Source organism: Salmo trutta, chromosome 12 (assembly GCF_901001165.1).
Source record: "Salmo trutta chromosome 12, fSalTru1.1, whole genome shotgun sequence".
In the NCBI taxonomy this organism is placed as follows: domain Eukaryota; kingdom Metazoa; phylum Chordata; class Actinopteri; order Salmoniformes; family Salmonidae; genus Salmo; species Salmo trutta.
This window is the reverse complement of record NC_042968.1, coordinates 42,760,500-42,787,438: the sequence shown is the minus strand read 5'-3', so window position 1 is coordinate 42,787,438 and position 26,939 is coordinate 42,760,500. Positions and strand designations below refer to the sequence as shown.

Genomic DNA, 26,939 nt, shown 5'->3' with positions numbered 1-26,939 from the left:
GTTTTGTAGGTATCCGCTGCTGACTACACCTCTCCGTTACACTAACTAACCATACAGTAACTGTACAGGGACAACGACAAGGCGTTAGTTTAATGACGCTACACAGAATAGGCGGAACAGACGCTAGGAACCTAGTCACTGGTTACCACAGCCACAAAGTCAGAATTATTGCTAAACCCTGGACTATTTCTCAAAATGTCTCTTAAAAAAATCTGATTTTAAACCTAACCCACACTAAAAATCTTATGCTTAAGACCAAACCGCTACTTTTTGTTTTCATATTTTACATAGCCTATTTTGTCTTTGGCAACGAGTGACAACCGGAAACGTCCTCTCATCTGGGTTGCCAGATTGATAGTAATACTGCCACACTGAGGATGCAGGCTGAATCAGCTGACAAATGTTTAACGATATTATGTAGGTCAAAGTGACCCTTCCATAAACACAAATGGCTGATTTAGATAATAAGTAATCTAATCCCGGTGAAAATTAATCCAACTTGCTCTGCAATAACAATACATTGTACCTGTTAACAGGAAGAATGAGACGTCAGGCTTTAAGTCATGTAATCAAGTTTTTACGTATGGATCTCCAAACAGAAAAGAGCGAAATGACATGATACACTGGTACAATCCATTCATGCACAGGAACCCGATTGGTAACAATAAATAGAATACATTGAAGCTGTTAGCATTACATTTACCGTAAAAAAAAAAACCTAGCAAAGATCAGAACCACTGCCGGACAACACAGGTGGAGCGCAACGTAGTATAGAGGCAAGTATAACTTTGGGGAAGTTTGCCCCATAAAATGATCATGTGAGTAAAATTGTGCTTAAATACACCTTAAGAGTGAATACCCATTCATATAGGGCGCGTTCCAGGTCGTGATTTATTGCAGTCACACTGCACAAATGATCGAATTTCTATTTCTAGAAAACCTGGAGAATTGTCCCTTCTCAGGAACCTACATAAATATAATATAGTAATCTAAGATATGCAGCTGCATCGTAACTGCAGTACTGACAACCTGGAACGCCCCCAGAGACTTTAGGAGTAAGTTCAAAGCAGCGGTTTAAATATTATGAAGTCTTCAGAAATCAACAGTCGTCGTTTTCAGTCCATGTCTCGCACTCTACGGCAGATCTCCTCTGTAAACTCTGAGCACTTCGACTTCCCACCAAGGTCCCCGGTCAGCACCTGGGAGAGGATAGAAAAACAGCCCAATCAATTCATTGAAAAGCCAAAGCAGATTTTGCATACAATGACCAACTGAACAAAAATCTGTCATGTTAAAATCTATAGAAAAATGCATAAAGAGCATTGGCACCCAGAAGGACGTGTGGTGTCCAGGGGAGCCAACATATTATAAACCAACTAGCCCAACATCCACCATATCATCTGGCATCGGATAGAAGAGTAGACTCTGAGCGGTCTTCCAAGAACAAGGAAGTACTACTACTTCTCCCCGGGCACCGTAATGTATTCCGGCACCGATATGCAAGAGCCACAATAGCAACTATTGGGGGTAATAAAAACCCAACTAGCCCCCTTCTAGTCTCTGATGGTTATTGGGGGTAATAAAAACCCAACTAGCCCCCTTCTAGTCTCTGATGGTAATTGGGCGTAATAAAAACCCAACTAGCCCCCTTCTAGTCTCTGATGGTAATTGGGGGGGTAATAAAAACCCAACTAGCCCCCTTCTAGTCTCTGATGGTTATTGGAGGTAATAAAAACCCAACTAGCCCCCTTCTAGTCTCTGATGGTAATTGGGGGGGTAATAAAAACCCAACTAGCCCCCTTCTAGTCTCTGATGGTTATTGGGGGTAATAAAAACCCAACTAGCCACCTTCTTGTCTCTGATGGTGTCGAAGCAGGCTGTCTCGATCTTCTTGCCGTAGTCATGCATGCCCATGTGACGCAGCATCATCACAGCACTGAGCAGCAGAGCTGTAGGGTTGGCCATGTCCAGACCGGCTATGTCGGGGGCCGTCCCATGGACCTGGATACCACAGGGGTAGAGGGACAACGTTAAAACGTCTACTGCTCAACACTGGAACAAGCTTCCGTACATCCATTAGAAATGGACAACTTATTGAAATATATGACGTCTTGTATTATTGTTTTGTTGAAAGAGTGGGAAGTCTAACAAAACAAACATGTTTAGTTATTGCACAATAGACTGTTTACAGGACAAGAAGCCTTGCGTTTTATCAAACAGTTGAGAGTAGCTAAACATATTCAGATTATAAAACAGCAAGACAAACCGATTCAAAAATGGCGACTCCATTGGCACCAATGTTTCCACTAGGAGTGACTCCCAGACCTCCGATAAGTCCAGCACACAGATCACTGCAATACATGACACACACCTATCTGTAGTAGTAGCCACAGCCTTTAGTTAGCAGAATCATCTAGTCACATTAGCGCAACACAAATGAAAGCCAGTATTAGGCCCAATAAGACCAAACTCTGCTAAGCTATTAATGTTTGAATTAATAGCTTAAACAAATTGCATTCAATAGCGATGAATTAATATAGATACATGCAAATAAATAGTAACTGACCTGAGAATGTCACCATACAGGTTGGGCATCACCAGGACGTCAAACTGGGTGGGATCTTGCACCATCTGAAACATTCACCATGACAACCCTGATTAAGCCCCGTTTCCATCTACCGCTCCAACATAACATGATTAAGCCCCGTTTCCATCTCCAACATGACAACCTGATTAAGCCCCGTTTCCATTTACCGCACCAACATGACAACCTGATTAAGCCCCGTTTCCATCTCCAACATGACAACCTGATTAAGCCCCGTTTCCATTTACCGCACCAACATGACAACCTGATTAAGCCCCGTTTCCATTTACCGCACCAACATGACAACCTGATTAACTTGTTATGGATAGGGGGCAGTATTTTCACGGCCGGATAAAAAACATACCCGATTTAATCTGATTATTACTCCTGCCCAGAAACTAGAATATGCATATAATTATTAGCTTTGGATAGATTTCTAAAACTGTTTGAATGGTGTCTGTGTATAACAGAACTCATTTGGCAGGCCAAAACCTGAGAAGATTCCAAACAGGAAGCGCCCTCTGACTATTTCTTGGCCTTCTTGATCATCTCTATCCAAAACAGGGGATCTCTGCTGTAACGTGACATTTTCTAACGCTCCCATAGGCTCTCAGAAGGCGCCAGAACATTGAATGATGACTTTGCAGGCCATGGCTGAAAAACAGTAGCGCATTTGGATAGTGGTCGATCTGAGAACAATGAGACTGGGGGCGCGTGCACGAGGCGACTCCATGTTTTTATTTTTTCGTCTTTGAACGAAAAAAGGGTTTCCCGGTCGGAATATTATCACTTTTTTACGAGAAAAATCGCATAAAAATTGATTTTAAACAGCGTTTGACATGCTTCGAAGTACGGTAATGGAATATTTTGAAATTTTTTGTCACGAAACGCGCCAGGAGCATCACCCTTCTTTACCCTTCGGATAGTGTCTTGAACGTACAACAAAACGCCGCTATTTGGATATAACTATCGATTATTTGGAACCAAACCAACATTTGTTATTGAAGTAGAAGTCCTGGGAGTGCATTCTGACGAAGAACAGCAAAGGTAATCCAATTTTTCTTATAGTAAATCTGAGTTTGGCGAGTACCACACTTGGTGGGTGTCAAATTAGCTAGCCATGATGGCCAGGCTATCTACTCAGAATATTGCAAAATGTGCTTTCACCGAAAAGCTATTTTAAAATCGGACATAGCAATTGCATAAAGGAGTTCTGTATCTATAATTCTTAAAATAATTATGTTTTTTGTGAACGTTTATCGTGAGTAATTTAGTAAATTCACCGGAAGTGTTCGGTGGGAATGCTAGTTCTGAACGTCACATGCTAATGTAAAAAGCTGTTTTTTGATATAAATATGAACTTGATTGAACAAAACATGCATGTATTGTATAACATAATGTCCTAGGAGTGTCATCTGATGAAGATCAAAGGTTAGTGCTGCATTTAGCTGTGGTTTTGTTTTTTGTGACATTATATGCTAGCTTGAAAAATGGGTGTCTGATTATTTCTGGCTGGGTACTCTGCTGACATAATATAATGTTTTGCTTTCGCTGTAAAGCCTTTTTGAAATCGGACAGTGTGGTTAGATAAAGGAGAGTCCTGTCTTTAAAATGGTGTAAAATAGTCATATGTTTGAAAAAATAGAAGTTTGGGGATTTTTGAGGAATTTGTAATTCGCGCTACGCCTATCATTGGATATTGGAGCAGGTGTTCCGCTAGCGGAAAGTCTAGATGTAAGAGGTTTTAAGCCCCGTTTCCATCTCCAAGAGACCCTGATTAAGCCCCGTTTCCATCTACCGCTCCAACATGACAACCTGATTAAGCCCCGTTTCCATCTACCGCTCCAACATGAGACCCTGATTAAGCCCCGTTTCCATCTACCGCTCCAACAAGAGACCCTGATTAAGGCCCGTTTCCATCTCCAACATGAGAACCTGATTAAGCCCCGTTTCCATCTCCAACAAGAGAACCTGATTAAGCCCCGTTTCCATCTCCAACAAGAGAACCTGATTAAGCCCCGTTTCCATCTACCGCTCCAACATGAGAACCTGATTAATCCCCGTTTCCATCTCGAACATGAGAACCTGACTAAGCCTAATTTCTACCTTCTGCTTCCAGGTAATCTGCTACGTCTGCGCCAACGGAATGATGCGATATCCAACTTCCACTCCCGTCGGCGTGGTCAAATCTCTGCATCCGCAAGGTCACCTTTCAAAGGGAGGTGCGCGGAAACACGCAGACGGGAGCGGTCTTTCGACTGAAGCGGTAGTTGGAAATTAGGCTTTAGACAGAGAATGTGATATGCATCAAAACAGCGTCACGTAGGAAGAACAGCGTAAAGGAGTGCACATACGTTGAGACACACTGTGTCCAGGTACATCTCAGTAAACTTGATGTCCTTGAAGTGTTCAGCCACCTCTCTGCATTTCCTCAGGAACAGCCCATCTGACATCCTCCTGGTCACATCAAAACACCAGGCACGTTAGTTTAATGCCTGAATATTGGTGTCATTGATGTGCTCATTCTGATATTTTCTTTCTTTCTTAAATACATGTTTATTTGTGCGTATCGTTTTGTATTGCTAGGTATTACTGCACTGGTAGAACATAAGCATTTCACTCCACCTGCGATAACATCTGTTAAATATGTGTATGTGACCAATATCATTTAATATCTTATTCTGTTTTTGACTAGTAATTGACCCATGGTGATGATACACATAGTCGATATTTGCTTCTCATTTTGAAATGATCCACAACTGCACAATAAAAATGTACAATTTCTAAGATTCCACAGCCTATTTGATTGTGGAGCTCTAGACTTACATGATGTTGGCTTTGTGAACGGCTGTGACACTGTTTCTTTGGTTGTTTCTTGCATACTCAAAGGCATACTCAGCGATACGTCGACTGGCGTCTTCAGTGATGAGTTTGATGCTCTGAACTACGCCATCAACAATCTACAAGAGAAGAGGACAATCACCTTAGCCTAAATCAAACAATAGATGACTTAATCATACAGAATCAAATATTTTGAGTCAGTGATCTACTTTAGGTCATAAAATGTTTTGAGGGACAGTAACAACTGGGAAAGACAACTGAGCGACTTTAAAAAATAATTGAATTGGAACAATGAAACTGGAAGAGAAGACGCATGAAAAGGTATTCATAACATCACCGTGAGTGGAGGAACAAAAAGTACTCTCAGCCTGAGGTGACAACTACATACAATAGGATTTCACCGTAAAGGAAGTGACATCAACAAATTCCAGATGTGCCATCTTAATTTGACCAGTTTCACAACAGGAAAGTAATCCTGCAGCAACAAGAAATTATGTGGATTATTATTAATAAAATGGAAATGTTTAAGTTTAGATACATTTTTCATTTGGGCAAATCAAGTCTGAAATTGGAAATGACAAACAAACCTTTTTAAACATGGAATACACTACAAGTTAGCAGTACCTGCTTAAAATTCTATGCGACAGAGTGATCAAATTAAGATAGCAGATATGTAGGAATAACATACAATACATTTAGTTGAAAAAAAACTAAGTGAACAAAGGAGAACTGGAGAGAGAAGTTGATGAACATACACTACCGTTCAAAAGTTGAGTCACTTAGAAATGTCCTTGTTTTTTCCATGAAAACATACATGAAATGAGTTGCAAAATGAATAGGAAATATAGTCAAGATGTTGACAAATAATAATTGTGTCTTTCAAACTTTGCTTTTGTCAAAGAATCCTCCATTTGCAGCAATTACAGCCTTTGCAGACCTTCGGCATTCTAGTTGTCAATTTGAAGAGGTAATCTGAAGAGATCTCAGCCCATGCATCCTGAAGCACCTCCCACAAGTTGGATTGGCTTGATGGGCACTTCTTACGTACCATACGGTCAAGCTGCTCCCACAACAGCTCAATAGGGTTGAGATCCGGTGACTGTGCTGGCCACTCCATTATAGACAGAATACCAGCTGACTGCTTCTTCCCTAAATAGTTCTTACATAGTTTGGAGCTGTGCTTTGGGTCATTGTCCTGTTGTAGGAGGAAACTGGCTCCAATTAAGTGCCGCCCACAGGGTATGGCATGTCGTTGCAAAAATGGGGTGATATCCTACCTTCTTCAAGATCCCTTTTACTCTGTACAAATCTCCCACTTTACCACTACCAAAGCACCCCCAGACCATCACATTGCCTCCACCATGCTTGACAGATGGCGTCAAGCACTCCTCCAGAATCTTTTCATTTTTTCTGCGTCTCACGAATGTTCTTCTTTGTGATCCGAACACCTCAAACTTAAATTTGTCTGTTCATAACACTTTGTTTCAATCGTCCTCTGTCCAGTGTCTGTTCTTTTGCCCATCTTAATCTTTTATTTTTATTGGCCAGTCTGAGATTTGGCTTTTTGTTTGCAACTCTGCCTAGAAGGTCAGCATCCCAGAGTCGCCTCTTCACTGTTGACGTTGAGACTGGTGTTTTGCGGGTACTATTTAATGAAGCTGCCAGTTGAGGACTTGTGATGCGTCAGTTTCTCAAACTAGACACTAACGTACTCTTGCTCAGTTGTGCACCGGGGCCTCCCACTCCTCTTTCTATTCTGGTTAGAGACAGTTTGCGCTGTTCTGTGAAGGGAGTAGTACACAGCGTTGTACGAGATCTTCAGTTTCTTGGCAATTTCTCGCATGGAATAGCCTTCATTTCTCAGAACAAGAATAGACTGACGAGTTTCAGAAGAAAGTTGTGTTTCTGGCCATTTTGAGCCTGTAATCGAACCCACAAATGCTGATGCTCCAGATACTCAACTAGTCTAAAGGCCAGTTTTATTGCTTCTTTAACCAGGGCAACAGTTTTCAGCTGTGCTAACAATTGCAAAAGGGTTTTCTAATGATCAATTAGCTAATCCAAGTTTATCATTTTAAAAGGCTAACACAACGTGCCATTGGAGCACAGGAGTGATGGTTGCTGATAATGGGCCTCTGTACACCTATGCAGATATTCCATTAAAAAAAAAAGATATATTTTTTTAAATCAGCCGTTTCCAGTTACAACATTAACAATGTCTGCACTGCATTTCTGATCAATTTGATGTTATTTTAATGGACAAAAACAAGGACATTTCTAAGTGAGCCCAAACTTTTGAACGGGAGTGTACATTGGGGCATGCTAGGGTTAGAGACTGAGGTGGTGGTCTGGTTAGTGAAGCTGTTGTTCCTCTGGCTTACCTAAGGAACACCTGGAGAATAACCAATCACCTGTGTGTGATGTGCCCTGTCCAACCCAGATAAAAGTTTCAATAACCGAGGACACGGATTCCACACAACACCACAGTGAAAATACGGACTGCTCAGCTCTCAGCCTTGAACAGCTGCTTATCAAGAGCTGAAAACGACGGACCGGAGTAGTCACATCACAGTTAACGTGACTTTTCAGTCACTATCAAACCAACAAACCATTCGCAACCATTTTAGTGCTGACACTTGCTCTGAAATCTACACCAGATGCCCTAATGGAGGACCCAGTCAAGTGTTGAAACACTGGGTCATGTTCAGCAGGGCACAACGTAGCCATTAAAAAATAATAACCTGAACATTCTTCTTGGACATGTTCAGGTAGGACTTCTTGTTTTGTTTCACCTCCATTTCAAAACATTCTCTAGCGTTTCGTACCATTTGATACCGAATGAACACATCCCTGCATGTTGTTGTAGTAAGACTATTCCATTGAGGGGTTGATTACAAAGCAGGATCAAGGAGTTCGCTACCTAACTCGACAATTTTTATTTAGAAAGATCAGTTTGAAATGGACATGGACTAAATGATTCAACAACCAAAAACACAGAAGTTCAGCTTTCTTTAACCCCCCCCAAAAATCCATTGTTATTTCTGCTTGTTTCTCAAAGTTAGCTGGCTAACTCACTGATCCTGCTTTGTAGCGTACCCCTCTGGTCAGTAGGAGGGATCAGCCAATTAAATTATTATCCTGAACAAACATTCCAGCAAACATACGAGGTAGCTATTGCTGTGTTCTATCCCTCTGTAGTCAGTGTTAGCTGCAGCCATTTTAACATACGAGGTAGCTACTGCTATGTTCTATCCCTCTGTAGTCAGTGTTAGCTGCAGCCATTTTAACATACGAGGTAGCTACTGCTATGTTCTATCCCTCTGTAGTCAGTGTTAGCTGCAGCCATTTTAACATACGAGGTAGCTATTGCTGTGTTCTATCCCTCTGTAGTCAGTGTTAGCTGCAGCCATTTTAACATACGAGGTAGCTACTGCTATGTTCTATCCCTCTGTAGTCAGTGTTAGCTGCAGCCATTTTAACATACGAGGTAGCTATTGCTGTGTTCTATCCCTCTGTAGTCAGTGTTAGCTGCAGCCATTTTAACATACGAGGTAGCTACTGCTATGTTCTATCCCTCTGTAGTCAGTGTTAGCTGCAGCCATTTTACAGAATGACAGATTCACTTTGAAATCCACACATTTGAAAAAAATGGGTTTCACTCAAAACTTTGTCCCATTTCTCTCCTACTGAACATCACCTTGGTAACCATAGCTACTTACTATGTGCTCGATTCCGCTGTACTCTCCCTCGGTGTTCTCTCTGATGGTGACCAGGTCCACATCGGTGTAGGGGGTCTTGTAGCCCTCGATGGACACACAGGGACGCACGTTGGCGTAAAGGTCAAAGGTCTTCCTGAGTAGCAGGTTCATGGAGGGGTGGCCGGCTGCGATGGGTGTCTTCAGGGGGCCTACACACAGAGGAGGGGAGGTTAAAAATCCAATGCAGACCTTTTTATCTCAATATCAAATCATTTCATTGTGATCATTTTCAACTTAAAAAAAATGGCTTCTTAGCAAAGAACAATTTCTCAGGACTGTCTGAGTGGTGAGGGGGAAACTGAAAACTAGCTGTTATTGGCAGAGAGGTGACATCACCAGGTAGACTAAACTCCACCACTCCACGTCACCAGGTAGACTAAACTCCACCACGTCACCAGGTAGACTAAACTCCACCACGTCACCAGGTAGACTAAACTCCACCCCAACACGTCACCAGGTAGACTAAACTCCACCCCAACACGTCACCAGGTAGACTAAACTCCACCCCAACACGTCACCAGGTAGACTAAACTCCACCCCAACACGTCACCAGGTAGACTAAACTCCACCACAACACGTCACCATGTAGACTAAACTCCACCCCACCCCAACACGTCACCATGTAGACTAAACTCCACCCCAACACGTCACCAGGTAGACTAAACTCCACCACAACACGTCACCATGTAGACTAAACTCCACCCCACCCCAACACGTCACCATGTAAACTAAACTCCACCCCACCCCAACACGTCACCATGTAGACTAAACTCCACCCCACCCCAACACGTCACCAGGTAGACTAAACTCCACCCCAACATTGCAGGCAGTCATTTAATACAGCTCTTGCACTAAAAGGGCATTATCCTCATGTTCAAAACATCACAGTATTGTTCCAACCTCCGTGTGGAAATATATATATACATAAAAAACACAGAAAAGTCTAATTTGACAGCACTGGGCCTTTAACACCAGTTTACTGTTCAGTAGGAACCAAATGGAAGTAAACAGACAAACAGGGAAAGACTACCTGTACATACAACAAAATACTTTTTACAATTTTCCATTGCAAAACGTTTTCTGTTTGTGTCTACTGAATACGGGGATGTACTGGCGCATAGACATGTTAACCTCTAGACGGGCTTTCACACCAGCCACCTGTTAACCTCTAGACGGGCTTTCACACCAGCCACCCGACCCCTAGACGGGCTTTCACACCAGCCACCCGACCCCTAGACGGGCTTTCACACCAGCCACCCGACCCCTAGACGGGCTTTCACACCAGCCACCCGACCCCTAGACGGGCTTTCACACCAGCCACCCGACCCCTAGACGGGCTTTCACACCAGCCACCCGACCCCTAGACGGGCTTTCACACCAGCCACCCGACCCCTAGACGGACTTTCACACCAGCCACCCGACCCCTAGACGGGCTTTCACACCAGCCACCCGACCCCTAGACGGGCTTTCACACCAGCCACCCGACCCCTAGACGGGCTTTCACACCAGCCACCCGACCCCTAGACGGGCTTTCACACCAGCCACCCGACCCCTAGACGGGCTTTCACACCAGCCACCCGACCCCTAGACGGGCTTTCACACCAGCCACCCGACCCCTAGACGCGCTTTCACACCAGCCACCCGACCCTAGACGGGCTTTCACACCAGCCACCCGACCCCTAGACGGGCTTTCACACCAGCCACCCGACCCCTAGACGGGCTTTCACACAAGCCACCTGTTAACCTCTAGACGGGCTTTCACACCAGCCACCCGACCCCTAGACGGGCTTTCACACCAGCCACCCGACCCTAGACGGGCTTTCACACCAGCCACCCGACCCCTAGACGGGCTTTCACACCAGCCACCCGACCCCTAGACGGGCTTTCACACCAGCCACCCGACCCTAGACGGGCTTTCACACCAGCCACCCGACCCCTAGACGGGCTTTCACACCAGCCACCCGACCCCTAGACGGGCTTTCACACCAGCCACCCGACCCCTAGACGGACTTTCACACCAGCCACCCGACCCCTAGACGGGCTTTCACACCAGCCACCCGACCCCTAGACGGGCTTTCACACCAGCCACCCGACCCCTAGACGGGCTTTCACACCAGCCACCCGACCCCTAGACGGGCTTTCACACCAGCCACCCGACCCCTAGACGGGCTTTCACACCAGCCACCCGACCCCTAGACGGGCTTTCACACCAGCCACCCGACCCCTAGACGGGCTTTCACACCAGCCACCCGACCCCTAGACGGGCTTTCACACCAGCCACCCGACCCCTAGACGGGCTTTCACACCAGCCACCCGACCCCTAGACGGGCATTCACACCAGCCACCCGACCCCTAGACGGGCATTCACACCAGCCACCCGACCCCTAGACGGGCTTTCACACCAGCCACATGACCCCTAGACGGGCTTTCACACCAGCCACCTGACCTCTAGATGGGCTTTCTGCATCTTTTACCTACCAATCACGTTACCACTACATCTGTCATCAAGGCCGTGTCCCATTCAATCCCTACTATCCCCATAGGCTACTATCCCCCATGAACCCTACATACAACTATCCCCCATGAGCCCACAGGCTACCATCTCCCCCCATGAGCCCACTGTCCCCCCATGAGCCCACTGTCCCCCCATGAGCCCACAGGCTACCATCTCCCCCCATGAGCCCACTGTCCCCCCATGAGCCCACAGGCTACCATCTCCCCCCATGAGCCCACTGTCCCCCCATGAGCCCACAGGCTACCATCTCCCCCCATGAGCCCACTGTCCCCCCATGAGCCCACAGGCTACCATCTCCCCCCATGAGCCCACTGTCCCCCCATGAGCCCACAGGTAGACTAAACTCCACCACTCCACGTCACCAGGTAGACTAAACTCCACCACGTCACCAGGTAGACTAAACTCCACCACGTCACCAGGTAGACTAAACTCCACCCCAACACGTCACCAGGTAGACTAAACTCCACCCCAACACGTCACCAGGTAGACTAAACTCCACCCCAACACGTCACCAGGTAGACTAAACTCCACCCCAACACGTCACCAGGTAGACTAAACTCCACCACAACACGTCACCATGTAGACTAAACTCCACCCCACCCCAACACGTCACCATGTAGACTAAACTCCACCCCAACACGTCACCAGGTAGACTAAACTCCACCACAACACGTCACCATGTAGACTAAACTCCACCCCACCCCAACACGTCACCATGTAGACTAAACTCCACCCCACCCCAACACGTCACCATGTAGACTAAACTCCACCCCACCCCAACACGTCACCAGGTAGACTAAACTCCACCCCAACATTGCAGGCAGTCATTTAATACAGCTCTTGCACTAAAAGGGCATTATCCTCATGTTCAAAACATCACAGTATTGTTCCAACCTCCGTGTGGAAATATATATATACATAAAAAACACAGAAAAGTCTAATTTGACAGCACTGGGCCTTTAACACCAGTTTACTGTTCAGTAGGAACCAAATGGAAGTAAACAGACAAACAGGGAAAGACTACCTGTACATACAACAAAATACTTTTTACAATTTTCCATTGCAAAACGTTTTCTGTTTGTGTCTACTGAATACGGGGATGTACTGGCGCATAGACATGTTAACCTCTAGACGGGCTTTCACACCAGCCACCCGACCTCTAGACGGACTTTCACACCAGCCACCCGACCCCTAGACGGGCTTTCACACCAGCCACCCGACCCCTAGACGGGCTTTCACACCAGCCACCCGACCCCTAGACGGGCTTTCACACCAGCCACCCGACCCCTAGACGGGCTTTCACACCAGCCACCCGACCCCTAGACGGGCTTTCACACCAGCCACCCGACCCCTAGACGGGCTTTCACACCAGCCACCCGACCCCTAGACGGACTTTCACACCAGCCACCCGACCCCTAGACGGGCTTTCACACCAGCCACCCGACCCCTAGACGGGCTTTCACACCAGCCACCCGACCCCTAGACGGGCTTTCACACCAGCCACCCGACCCCTAGACGGGCATTCACACCAGCCACCCGACCCCTAGACGGGCTTTCACACCAGCCACATGACCCCTAGACGGGCTTTCACACCAGCCACCTGACCTCTAGATGGGCTTTCTGCATCTTTTACCTACCAATCACGTTACCACTACATCTGTCATCAAGGCCGTGTCCCATTCAATCCCTACTATCCCCATAGGCTACTATCCCCCATGAACCCTACATACAACTATCCCCCATGAGCCCACAGGCTACCATCTCCCCCCATGAGCCCACTGTCCCCCCATGAGCCCACTGTCCCCCCATGAGCCCACAGGCTACCATCTCCCCCCATGAGCCCACTGTCCCCCCATGAGCCCACAGGCTACCATCTCCCCCCATGAGCCCACTGTCCCCCCATGAGCCCACAGGCTACCATCTCCCCCCATGAGCCCACTGTCCCCCCATGAGCCCACAGGCTACCATCTCCCCCCATGAGCCCACCGTCCCCCCATGAGCCCACAGGCTACCATCTCCCCCCATGAGCCCACTGTCCCCCCATGAGCCCACAGGTAGACTAAACTCCACCACTCCACGTCACCAGGTAGACTAAACTCCACCACGTCACCAGGTAGACTAAACTCCACCACGTCACCAGGTAGACTAAACTCCACCCCAACACGTCACCAGGTAGACTAAACTCCACCCCAACACGTCACCAGGTAGACTAAACTCCACCCCAACACGTCACCAGGTAGACTAAACTCCACCCCAACACGTCACCAGGTAGACTAAACTCCACCACAACACGTCACCATGTAGACTAAACTCCACCCCACCCCAACACGTCACCATGTAGACTAAACTCCACCCCAACACGTCACCAGGTAGACTAAACTCCACCACAACACGTCACCATGTAGACTAAACTCCACCCCACCCCAACACGTCACCATGTAGACTAAACTCCACCCCACCCCAACACGTCACCATGTAGACTAAACTCCACCCCACCCCAACACGTCACCAGGTAGACTAAACTCCACCCCAACATTGCAGGCAGTCATTTAATACAGCTCTTGCACTAAAAGGGCATTATCCTCATGTTCAAAACATCACAGTATTGTTCCAACCTCCGTGTGGAAATATATATATACATAAAAAACACAGAAAAGTCTAATTTGACAGCACTGGGCCTTTAACACCAGTTTACTGTTCAGTAGGAACCAAATGGAAGTAAACAGACAAACAGGGAAAGACTACCTGTACATACAACAAAATACTTTTTACAATTTTCCATTGCAAAACGTTTTCTGTTTGTGTCTACTGAATACGGGGATGTACTGGCGCATAGACATGTTAACCTCTAGACGGGCTTTCACACCAGCCACCCGACCTCTAGACGGACTTTCACACCAGCCACCCGACCCCTAGACGGGCTTTCACACCAGCCACCCGACCCCTAGACGGGCTTTCACACCAGCCACCCGACCCCTAGACGGGCTTTCACACCAGCCACCCGACCCCTAGACGGGCTTTCACACCAGCCACCCGACCCCTAGACGGGCTTTCACACCAGCCACCCGACCCCTAGACGGGCTTTCACACCAGCCACCCGACCCCTAGACGGACTTTCACACCAGCCACCCGACCCCTAGACGGGCTTTCACACCAGCCACCCGACCCCTAGACGGGCTTTCACACCAGCCACCCGACCCCTAGACGGGCTTTCACACCAGCCACCCGACCCCTAGACGGGCATTCACACCAGCCACCCGACCCCTAGACGGGCTTTCACACCAGCCACATGACCCCTAGACGGGCTTTCACACCAGCCACCTGACCTCTAGATGGGCTTTCTGCATCTTTTACCTACCAATCACGTTACCACTACATCTGTCATCAAGGCCGTGTCCCATTCAATCCCTACTATCCCCATAGGCTACTATCCCCCATGAACCCTACATACAACTATCCCCCATGAGCCCACAGGCTACCATCTCCCCCCATGAGCCCACTGTCCCCCCATGAGCCCACAGGCTACCATCTCCCCCCATGAGCCCACTGTCCCCCCATGAGCCTACAGGTTACCATCTCCCCCCATGAGCCCACTGTCCCCCCATGAGCCCACAGGCTACCATCTCCCCCCATGAGCCCACTGTCCCCCCATGAGCCCACAGGCTACCATCTCCCCCCATGAGCCCACTGTCCCCCCATGAGCCCACAGGCTACCATCTCCCCCCATGAGCCCACAGGCTACCATCTCCCCCCATGAGCCCACTGTCCCCCCATGAGCCCACAGGCTACCATCTCCCCCCATGAGCCCACTATCCCCCCATGAGCCCACAGGCTACTATCCCCTATAAACCCTACATACTCTCCCCTATGATGCCGCCTGCATGACGTTCTTTATTCCAGCTGACGTCAGTACATTATGTCCATGACCAATCATAGTACCATAGATTTCCATAGGATCTCTGTGGCTGCTACCTACCTTTTAACCCGATCAGGGTCCTGTCCATAGACTCCTTACAGTCTGGAGGGATCATCCATCTACCTCCTGGGCCCTGGATAGCTGTCACATTCCTCTCCTCCCACTGGATGGGAACCTAAAGGGTGGTAGAAAGAGGACACAGAACGGTACAGAAAAGACTCGGGTTCAATGTTCTGTCAAACTTTCCATGCAAATGGCATGTTCTGCTGTTAAACCTACAATGTGCTGTGTGTGTGTGTGTGAGAGAGTGAGTGAGTGAGTGAGTGAGTGAGTGAGTGAGTGAGTGAGTGAGAGAGTGAGAGAGTGTGAGAGAGAGAGAGAGAGAGAGAGAGAGAGAGAGAGAGTGTGTGTGTGTGTGTGTGAGACAGCTTTTCCAGCTTACCTTAGCAGCCTCAAAAATCTTCATGACAGCCACGGATATTTCTGGACCGATTCCATCCCCAGGAATTAATGTAACCGTTTGCAGCTGTAAAGAGAAAACAAACCCCTTTTCAATCTGTTTTTAGAGGGATTACATATGAGCACTAAACACTGGCTCATGAATTACATCATTTCAGCCAATGGGGGAGAAGTTGATAAAAGACAGGTGTAGACTTGTCTATGTCAGTCCATGACTTACCCCCCTTCTGAAACATACCGTCGGTCTCTTTGCCGCCCCCACGACGTGAGAGAGCTGAAGGAGGAAAATAAACGGAAGGTTAAATTACTACCGCGCAGATACAATGTATCACAACATCATCCACACACTGTATCTCTAGTCTAGTGTGATTGAATCAGAAAACATAATGACAAAACACGAAATGTCACTTGTCAAGCATTATGCAGATAAAAGGCGGTCGGTTAATAGCATAGCTCGCTACGGTAGTAGCAGGACAAGGACACACGGTAAAGGCCTCACAGAAAACCCATGGAAACAACAGTATACAACCAACAAAGTCATTCGAGCAGGAACTTACACTACACAAACATAAATCCAATACATGGCCAAGTTACATTGGATTATGTTCCCGCTGACAAACGGCATTTCCTTACCATTGACCTCCACACGTTGCTAGCCATACTCCTGTGTTAATGTGGTGCTACACCGCTCTGTCGCTAACGGGACTACCGGGGTTTGAAACCGTGACGTCATCACGCAGGAAAGTTGGACCATTACATTTACATTTTAGTCATTTTAGCAGATGCTCTTATCCAGAGCGACTTACAGTAGTGAATGCATACATTTCATACATTTTTTTTTCTTTTTTTCTGTGCTGCCCCCCCGTGGGAATCGAACCCACAACCCTGGCATTGCAAACACCATGCTCTACCAACTGAGCTACAGGGAAGGCTCATAAGCAACGTAATGTCTGTTTATCTTAATACGACAACGTGAAACAAATCCGTGGTGAAAGCGTTTCAATACAATAATACATGTTGAAGATTACTGTTTCTGATCGACATAATATGTCTACTTTGCAGTGGTGTAAAGTATTTAAGTAAAAATACTTTAAAGTAATAGTTTTGGGTATCTCTACTTTAGTATTTATATTTTTGCCTACTTTTACTTCACTAAATTCCTAAAGAAAATAAAGTCATTTTTACTCTATTCGTTTCCCTGACACCAAAAAGTACTTGTTAGATTTTGAATGGTTAGCAGGACAGTAAAATGGTCTAATTCACACTCTTATCAAGAGAACATCCCTACTGCCTCTGATCTGTAAGAGCCTGCTGGTTTTCTGTTCTACCTGATAATTAATTGCGCCCACCTGATGTCTAAGGTCTAAATCAGTCCCTGATTAGGGTAAAAAACACAGTGGATCTGGTTTCAAGGTCCAGAGTTGAGTTTGAGGGGCCTAGTGTCTGCTGGTTTTTAGTTGTTCCTTTCAATTAAGACCTAGACAACCAGGTGAGGGGAGTTCCTTACTAATTGGGGACCTTAATTCATCAATCAAATACAAGGGAGGAGTGAAAACCTGCAGACACTCGGCCCTATGGAATGAGTTTGACACTCAACTATGAAGTACATAGTTGAGTTGTACAACAAAGTAGAAGTGGTGGAACCAATTGTCATACTTGAGTAAAACTAAAAATACCTTCATAGAAAATGACTCAAGTAAAAGTCACCCAGTAAAATACTATTTGAGTAAAAGTCTAAATGTATTTGGTTTTAAATATACTTAAGTATTAAAAGTAAATGTAATGGCTAAAATATATTTATGTATCAAAAGTAAAAGTATAAATCATTTCAAATTTCTTATATTAAGCAAACCAGGGGATGGCCAATGGGACACTCCAACACTCTGACATAATTTACAAACGAAGCATTTGTGTTTCGTGAGTCCTCCAGATCAGGGTTTCCCCAACTCAGTCCTGGGGTCCCCCACCTGGATGCATGTTTTGTTTTTCCCCCTAGCATTGACTACACAATCAAAGCTTGGTTATTTGAATCAGCTGTGTCGTGCTAAAGCAACAACCAAAACGTGCACCCGGGGGGCCCAGGACCGAGTTTGGGAAACCCTGTAGAAGGGTAAGAGTGGAAGACCCCTGCATTAGGTCCTCCATTGAACGAGTTTGACACCCCTGATTCATCCTCCATCCAATCCTTTCTACAGTACATATCTCCACCACCAGATGGCAGGCTTCCCTTCTCTTTATTCACCACGCTAGCTTCATCTGTACAGAAACAAATTCAGACTATGGATATAACCTATAGGACTACAGATTCAGACCTTTATGGATCTAACCTATTATTAAAGGACTACAGATTCAGATCTTTATGGATCTAACCTATTATTAAAGGACTACAGATTCAGATCTTTATGGATCTAACCTATTATTAAAGGACTACAGATTTAGATCTTTATGGATCTAACCTATTATTAAAGGACTACAGATTCAGATCTTTATGGATCTAACCTATTATTAAAGGACTACAGATTTAGATCTTTATGGATCTAACCTATTATTAAAGGCCACAGGGTTTTTATATATGTTTTTTTGTAACTGTATATTTACCACCACAAACCGATGCTGGCACTAAGACCGCACTCAGCGAGCTGCATAGGAAACAGGAAATTGCTCAACAAGAGGTGGTGCTCCTGGAGGCCGGTGATTTTAATGCAGTGGAACTGAAATCATTTTTGTTACCTAATTTCTACCAGCATGTCACCTGTGCAACTAGAGTAGACAAAACTCTAGATCACCTTTACTCCACACACAGAGACACATTCAAAGCTCCCCCACGCCCTCCATTTGGCAAATCTGACCATAACTCTATCCTCCTGATTCCTGTTTACAAGCAAAAACTCAAACAGGAGGCGGTCATTGATGCTAAGCTACAGGACTTTTTTGCTAGCACAGACTGCAATATTTTCCGGGATTCGTCCAATGGCATTGAGGTGATATGAACCTACCAGATAAGCTAAATGCCTTCTATGCTCGCTTCGAGGCAAACAATGCTGAACCATGCATGAGAGTACCAGCTGTTCTGGGGGACTGTGTGATCACAGTCCAGGGGCCATATCATTATCACATGTAAAGTAGCCTCCTACTGTAGGGGCCATATAATTATTACATGTAAAGTAGCCTACTACTGTTGGGGCCATATCATTACCACATGTAAAGTAGCCTACTACTGTAGGGGCCATATAATTATTACATGTAAAGTAGCCTACTACTGTAGGGGCCACATCATTATCACATGTAACAGGGGCATGTGCCTCCATAAGTGAACTACAGCGATCATGTGATTTGGAACTGTGAGCTTATTGGTCTGTTAGAATTAATTGGTTGTGTGCTGTGATTGGTTGCAGGTATGAAGACACCTATTCCTATAAAATATATTGGCTAATTTCCTGTTCTGTAAATCTGTAGAGAGAAGTGAAAGACAGACTGGTAGCCTGCAAGCTGGAGTTCATTCACAGTTCACACATTTTCCATCCAGTCTCTCTGTTATGTTAATGTTTTACATGTAAGTATCCTAAGTACATTGGTACAAAGGGCTTGCCTATTTGATTAGCATTTACCAGTCTAGGCAGTCTTCGACATTTGTCCTTAATAGTAATCTTCACTGTGAGTCATTTTCACTTCTATTACATTTTAAAACTACAGATTCCTCTATGGATATGATTCATATTTCTTAATATTTTTATATTCAAAACTATAGTGACATCTGTTAGATCTATATACAGTAGCTTCTGTTAGATCTATATACAGTAGCTTCTGTTAGATTTACTGTATTTAGCTTCTAATGGTGTTTTTAAAAGCACCATATACCGTTTCCATAGGAACCCATCACGTAGCTGGACAGATCTGACCAGTTGGCTGCCTAAATGACGCCGCCTGCTGGCTTGTCTTGGTCTGTAACGGTAGGCTACTGTATCGGGTACTACATCCTGAAACACTCCAGTGACGAGACAACATTCAACAAGGGCAGAGTCAGTGGATACCTGACATACCCTCGCCACGCTGCTGCTCCAAGGATGCAGGGAAAGGAATATATTTGTCTTTTTCGTCACACCTCTTTACAAAATCACTTGTTCGGAAACGAGGTCTAGGCCTACTTTCTCTGCGAATTTGCATTTCTAATCAACGCGTTTTGTTCGTTAAATCCACGTTTGGGTTTTATGAATCAAATCTTTCACAAGATAATACGATGATGTCGTCTTAAATGATTGAAACAGAAATAAGCACGTCACGAACGTCCAATGTAATGTATCTGTGTGATGGGGAAAATACTCAACCAGGATGGGTAATAAGCAAACGATATTTACTGATGAACAGTTCGAGGCATATCAGGTAAAATGTGTTCAAATATTTTTTTCTTTCATCTCGTTTAGGCTACTTAATTTCCATATTGTTAAATCAAAATACATGTAACATTCAACAATATTTATTGTGGATTGAGTAACTTAGATAGGCCTATTTATATTTATTAACCCATATTTTTAATCGCAAACCTCAGGAAATTAATCTGGCATGATGAATTGCAAATTACCATAATGAAAATAAGTTTATATTCAGGCAAATGTATCTTTCTTTTACACACTGAGAGAATTTTCCGCACTCTATAGTTGTTTATTGTTGGGTGGTTGAGATAAGTCCCAGGTAGGTGGACTACTGGCTATATACTGTGAGATTCCATCCCTAACGGAACCCTATTCCCTATTACCAGAACCCTTATCAAAAGTAGTGCGCTGTATAGGAAATAGGGTGTCATTTAGCAGATACACTAAATTATCACGGAGGTGTACAGGTTTGGTTACCACCAAACAAAGGAATAAATATGCTTGTTTCATAATAGCGCCACGTAAACCTGTGTATGATTTGATTTGTTGTAAACCCCATTGAGCATGGAGTACCTCATCTAAACTCTCCCAGGGTTTAGTGCCCAATGGTTGGCATCAAATGAGGGCGGCTGCCACACCGCCCATCTTTTAAACCTGCTCTCTTTTTGTCCTGCTCATCTAAGTCTGTTCATTCAAACGGGATTTTAACGTTCCTTTGTCTCTTTACAGGACTGCACATTCTTCACACGCAAAGAGATCCTACAGTAAGTTTATTTTATACAGTACATGTGCTTTACCATCCATATGTTAACACAATGGATCTGAGACTGTTCATTCCACTTCCCTTTATTAATGAAACACATGATGACCATGGACTGAGGCTGCAATGGCTACTTCACCCAGTGAGCACAAGACGTTGAAAATACGTATTGTCTTGTGCTCATAGGGATTATTGTCACACAGCACAGGAGGTTGGTGGCACCTTCATTTGGGAGAACTGGCTCGTGGTAATGACTGGAGCGGAATCGGTGTAATGGTATGAAATACATCAAAAACATGGCTTCCGGGTGTTTGACGCCGTTCCATTTGTTCCGTTCCGGACATTATTATGAGCAGTTTTCCCCTCAGCAGTCTCTGTGTAACCAGTCCAGTATTTAGAATTCACAAACTAAAAATGGGTTAACGCACTTCTTTCCATTGGAAACCAAGCCCAGCCAGCAGCTGCAGCCTTCATTAGTTTAACCAAAGCCCAGCCAGCAGCTGCAGCCTTCATTAGTTTAACCAAAGCCCAGCCAGCAGCTGCAGCTGCAGCTTCATGAAATAAAGGTTAAAATCTCACCTTTCTGGTAAAAATATAGCTGTTTTTAAGCTAGTTTCCCGCAACTCTACACATTTTGTCATGGGGCTGAGAGAATGTTGTTAGTTTTAAACCTAATTTCCTGCAACTCTACACATTTTGCCATGGGGCTGAGAGAATGTTGTTAGTTTTAAACCTAATTTCCTGCAATTCTACACATTTTGTCATGGGGCTGAGAGAATGTTGTTAGTTTTAAACCTAATTTCCTGCAATTCTACACATTTTGTCATGGGGCTGAGAGAATGTTGTTAGTTTTAAACCTAATTTCCTGCAACTCTACACATTTTGTCATGGGGCTGAGAGAATGTTGTTTGTTTTAAACCTAATTTCCTGCAATTCTACACATTTTGTCATGGGGCTGAGAGAATGTTGTTAGTTTTAAACCTAATTTCCTGCAATTCTACACATTTTATCATGGGGCTGAGAGAATGTTGTTAGTTTTAAACCTAATTTCCTGCAATTCTACACATTTTGCCATCGGGCTGAGAGAAAATGTACAGTTTTAATGCAAATTTCCTGAAATTCTACACATTTTTCCTTGGCTTATGCCATGTTCTGAAACCTGTGTCACACGAAGCAATTTGGACGCAATTTCTGTTGCCGATGCCAAGTTACAAGTGACGTCATCAACTTTGCTGAAACACAAACCTGTCATACATCGCATCATGTTTTCATAACAGATTTGTTTATCCAAATGTTTAGTAATTGTAACCACATCAATATAGACAGCTAGTTGTCTATTTGCCAACCATGTTTTTGATGTATTTGATACCATTGATGATGAGCTGAGTTTAGCTAGCTAGCTAGTGCAGTTCACGTTAAACAATTTACAGTTGAAGTCGGAAGTTTACATACACTTAGGTTGGAGTCATTAACTCGTTTTTCAACCACTCCACACATTTCTTGTTAACAAACTATAGTTTTGGCAAGTCGGTTAGGACATCTGCTTTGTGGATGACACAAGTCATTTTTCCAACAATTGTTTACAGAAAGATTATTTCACTTATAATTCACTGTATCACAATTCCAGTGAGTCAGACGTTTACATACACTAAGTTGACTGGGCCTTTAAATAGCTTGGAAAATTCAAGAAAATTATGTCATGGCTTTATAAGCTTCTGATTGGCTAATTGACATCATTTGAGTCAATTGGAGTTGTACCTGTGGATGTATTTCAAGGCCTGCCTTCAAACTCAGTGCCTCTTTGCTTGACATCATGGGAAAATCCAAAGAAATCAGCCAAGACCTCAGAAAAAAAATTGTAGACCTCCACAAGTCCGGTTCATCCTTGGGAGCAATTTCCAAACGCCTGAAGGTACCACGTTCATCTGTACAAACAATAGTAAGCAAGTATAAACACCATGGGACCACGCAGCCGTCATACCGCTCAGGAACGCGTTCTGTCTCGTAGAGATGAAAGTACTTTGGTGCGAAAAGTGCAAATCAATCCCAGAACAACAGCAAAGGACCTTGTGAAGATGCTGGAAGAAACAGGTACAAAAGTATCTATATCCACAGTAAAACGAGTCCTATATCGACATAACTGTTATGTATGGTACGACGTGCTGTACGTCATACTATACGTTGTTATGGTTTACGACAGTGTGCTGCTTTACGGATGAATGGGTTGTCAGGATGAGTGGCACATGTCATTAAACGACAGAGTGATGTACAATGTGAAACCGTGCAGACGTGTGTTTTTCTACAGCTAGGCTAGATATAACATTGGCGACGAAGATGGCTGAATTCAGTTTACCACCGCCGGCACCATTCATCGCCGTGCCTGGCGAACCTCCAGTCCCGTGGAATAACTGGCTTGATAGCTTTAACACTTATATCGAAGCTATGGACCTTTCTACAATCTCCGACAAGCGGAGGACAGCACTGCTCCGTCACTGCCTCGGTACAGAGGGACAAAGGATTTTCAGAGCGCTTGGATCGGCTCCTACATTCACTGCTGCAGTCAGCCTCCTACGGAACCACTTCGCCGGGAAAGAGCGAGTGCTCCTCCGACGCTACCGGCTACGGAAGAGACACCAACGGCCGGGTGAGTCCATTCAAAGCTACGTGGCTAATCTGAGGGATTTGGCTAGCTCTTGTAACTATGGGACACTTCAGGACGAGATCATCAGGGATCAGTTGATAGAGGGGACGTTATGTGAAAAGACAAGGGAGAAACTGCTTTTGGAATCGGATAATTTACAACTAGATGGAGCTATTAAAATAGCACTCCAGGTTGAAGCGGCGTTGGAATGCTCTACTATGCTAACAGACAGATCTGCAGCATACACTCGGCCCCCAGCCATTCTCACACAGCAGCTTCAGCCCGAGCAGGCGCACTACAACGATCACGCGCTGTGCATGGCCTCCCACGTTGATAGCTGCATGGACACAGACACCGGCATGCCCGTGCAGCAGGCACACAGACAAACGAACAGAAGTAGCTGTGGCAACTGTGGGGCTAGCTCTCACAATTCAAGGGCTTCAAACTGCCCAGCCCGTGGGAAAATATGCAAGAACTGTTCAAAATACAATCACTTTGCAAAAGTGTGTCGTTCTGCCCCAGCTACTAGCTCCACCCAGCACAGGCCCTTAGTTTCATCTCACTCTCAACATGAACGCACAGAAATTCGAACTGTCTCCACCAACCATGTGTCATTCAGGACATGCACTGTGCAGCTGGGTGAGGTGGGTTCGCCTTTACTGCTGGATACTGGCGCTGCGGTGTCATTGCTCAACCTTGCAACTTACTACAAGTTTTTCAGTCACCTACCACTCCAACAGCCCTCCACTGCCCTGTGTGGGTACGGTAGATCCAAGATAGACATTGTAGGCACCCTCCAGGTCCCAGTACACTACAGCACCAAGCATCTGCCATCATTCACATTTCATGTTGCAAAGCGGGGTGCCAACCTCTTGGGCCTCGACCTCTTCACAGGCTTGGGATTCACGCTGAGAGATGACAGTGGGTCAGCTATCCACCAGGTTACCTGCACATGGCAACAGAACTGGCCAACTCTGTTTGATGGACTGGGCTGCCTCACAGCCTTTACTCACAGGCCCCTAGTGAATCCGGAAGTGACCCCAGTCATGCAGCCCCTGCGGCGCATTCCCTTTGCACTGCGTGATGACGTCACAAAAGATCTCCAGGCACAGTTGGATGCAGGCATCATTGAGCCAGTCAACGCTGCCCCCTGGATTTCAAACTTAGTCATTGCAACCAAAAAGTCAGGTGGAATCCGGACCTGCGTGGATCTTCGTGCTGTGAACAAGGCCGTTGTCCCGGATAAGTACCCCTTGCCTACAGCTGAGGAGCTGACCGCACAATTCCATGGCTCCACGATCTTCACGAAGCTTGACCTTCGTCAGGGTTATCTTCAGGTACCCCTCCACGCAGCTAGCAGAGATCTCACTACCTTTGTCACACATGCTGGCATGTTCAGATATACACGCATGCCTTTTGGACTTAACTCCGCCCCCAGCTGCTTCCAGAAGGTGATGAGCACCATCCTCGCTGGAATACCTGGGGTGGCGGTTTATCTGGATGACATCGTGGTCCACGGTCCTGACCTCCACATCCATGATTGTCGACTCCACAGAGTATTCAGCGCTCTACTGCAGAACAACCTGACCCTTAACGGTGGAAAGTGCACCTTTGCAGCTCCAGCCGTCGAGTTTGTGGGGTTCCGCCTGTCGGCCAAAGGCATTGCCCCACTCATGTCGAACATTGAAGCCGTCCACAGGATCCCGGAACCGACCTCAGCCTCTCAGGTGGCATCATTCTTGGGCATGACAGCCTACTACCTCCGGTTTCTGCCCCACTACTCCCAGACCACAGCGCCCCTTCGCCAGCTCCTCAAGAAGGATGAGCCATGGGCCTGGACGGCAGCCTGCTCAGACGCGGTCCGCTCACTGAAGAGCCAGCTCTCCACAGCCCCAGTCTTGGCTCACTTTGACCCCGTCTGCCCCACCATTGTCACATGTGACGCCTCAGCTGGAGCACTAGGAGCTGTCCTCTCACAGCTGCAGAATGGCATTGAGAGGCCCGTCGCCTTCGCCTCAAGGGCCCTGAGCCCCACAGAACAACGGTACTCTGTGGGCGAACGAGAAGCACTGGCCTGTGTCTGGGCGTGCGAAAGGTGGCACCTCTACCTCTATGGCCGTCTGTTCACGCTCCGAACCGACCACCAGTCCCTCACAACGCTACTGTCGGCATCAGGAACTGGCCACAAGCCACTTCGGCTGCACAGATGGGCCGACCGCCTCAGACAGTACGACTATCAGCTGAAGTTCACTCCAGGGAGGGATAACGTGGTGGCAGACCTCCTCTCACGCTCCTTTGACGCTCCTACTCCGACCGTCTTGCCAGACGACAACGAAACAGACCTCGTACAAATGCTTTACGCTCCTCTTCAGTCAGTCGTCTCACTGGAAGAGCTGAAGCAAGCATCGGAACAGGATCCCACACTGTCTACCCTGCGCACCTACATACGCACTGGATGGCCAGCACACGTGCCGGAAGAGCTTGCGACTTTCGCCAGGGTGAAGCACGAACTGTCTTGCTGGGAAGAAGTCTGTGTCTCTCGAGGGTTTTGCACTGTGGTCCCAAGTGGTCTGCGTGCGTGTGTTCTATCCATGGCGCACGAGGGGCACTTGGGCATAGTGAAGGTCAAACAGAGATGTCGAGACCTTGTGTGGTGGCCAGGCATCGACCACGACATTGAAGCCCTGGTCAGGGATTGTGCTGCATGCCTCCTCAGTGGGAAAACAGGACAGTCCGCCCCACCCCCCCTGCAGCCTCTCGCATGGCCGTCCCGCCCCTGGGAGCACATCCAACTGGACATCTGTGGCGAGATCCATGGTCACGCAGTCCCTCACCATCAGCGCTTCCTGGTGGTGGTGTATGACCTCCACTCTAAGTGGCCAGAAGTGGTTCCTGTCGGAACTGTCACAGCACAGGCCATCGTGGACATCCTAGACAGCCTGTTCACAAGGTGGGGCCTGCCCCTCACCCTTACCACGGACAATGGGCCCCAGCTAATCTCTGCCGAGTTCTCCTCATATCTCAGCAACAAGGGAATCAAACACATCCGCACGGCCTACTACAACCCACAAGTTAACGGAGGGGTGGAACGCTTC

The 26,939-nt window shown here is 46.3% G+C and overlaps 2 protein-coding genes across 3 annotated transcripts in view; one reads left to right on the top strand and one right to left on the bottom strand.

Moving 5' to 3' along the window:
• Window positions 1-561: 561 nt before the first annotated feature.
• LOC115203580 (isocitrate dehydrogenase [NAD] subunit alpha, mitochondrial) lies at window positions 562-16,801 on the bottom strand. Of its 2 annotated transcripts, none has more exons than XM_029768368.1 (11): window positions 16,707-16,801; window positions 16,294-16,347; window positions 16,057-16,140; window positions 15,675-15,789; window positions 9,145-9,332; window positions 5,411-5,544; window positions 4,939-5,041; window positions 2,567-2,631; window positions 2,267-2,351; window positions 1,849-2,001; window positions 562-1,199 (listed from the first exon to the last, which is right to left on the bottom strand). In XM_029768368.1, the coding sequence occupies exons 1-11, from the start codon at window positions 16,731-16,733 to the stop codon at window positions 1,116-1,118; spliced, it is 1,092 nt and encodes a 363-aa protein (XP_029624228.1). In that variant the 5' UTR covers window positions 16,734-16,801; the 3' UTR covers window positions 562-1,115. The 2 variants fall into 2 exon arrangements, with proteins under 2 accessions (XP_029624228.1, XP_029624229.1); XM_029768369.1 differs by having other exon boundaries at window positions 16,312-16,347.
• A 3,233-nt stretch (window positions 16,802-20,034) lies between these two features.
• LOC115203581 (calcium and integrin-binding family member 2) overlaps window positions 20,035-26,939 on the top strand; it is a 63,645-nt gene continuing 56,740 nt past the window's right edge. The window contains exons 1-2 of the mRNA XM_029768370.1: window positions 20,035-20,453; window positions 21,173-21,207. Coding sequence (XP_029624230.1) covers window positions 20,403-20,453; window positions 21,173-21,207 — 86 coding nt within the window. The 5' untranslated portion in view covers window positions 20,035-20,402. The remainder of the gene's footprint in view (window positions 20,454-21,172; window positions 21,208-26,939) is intronic.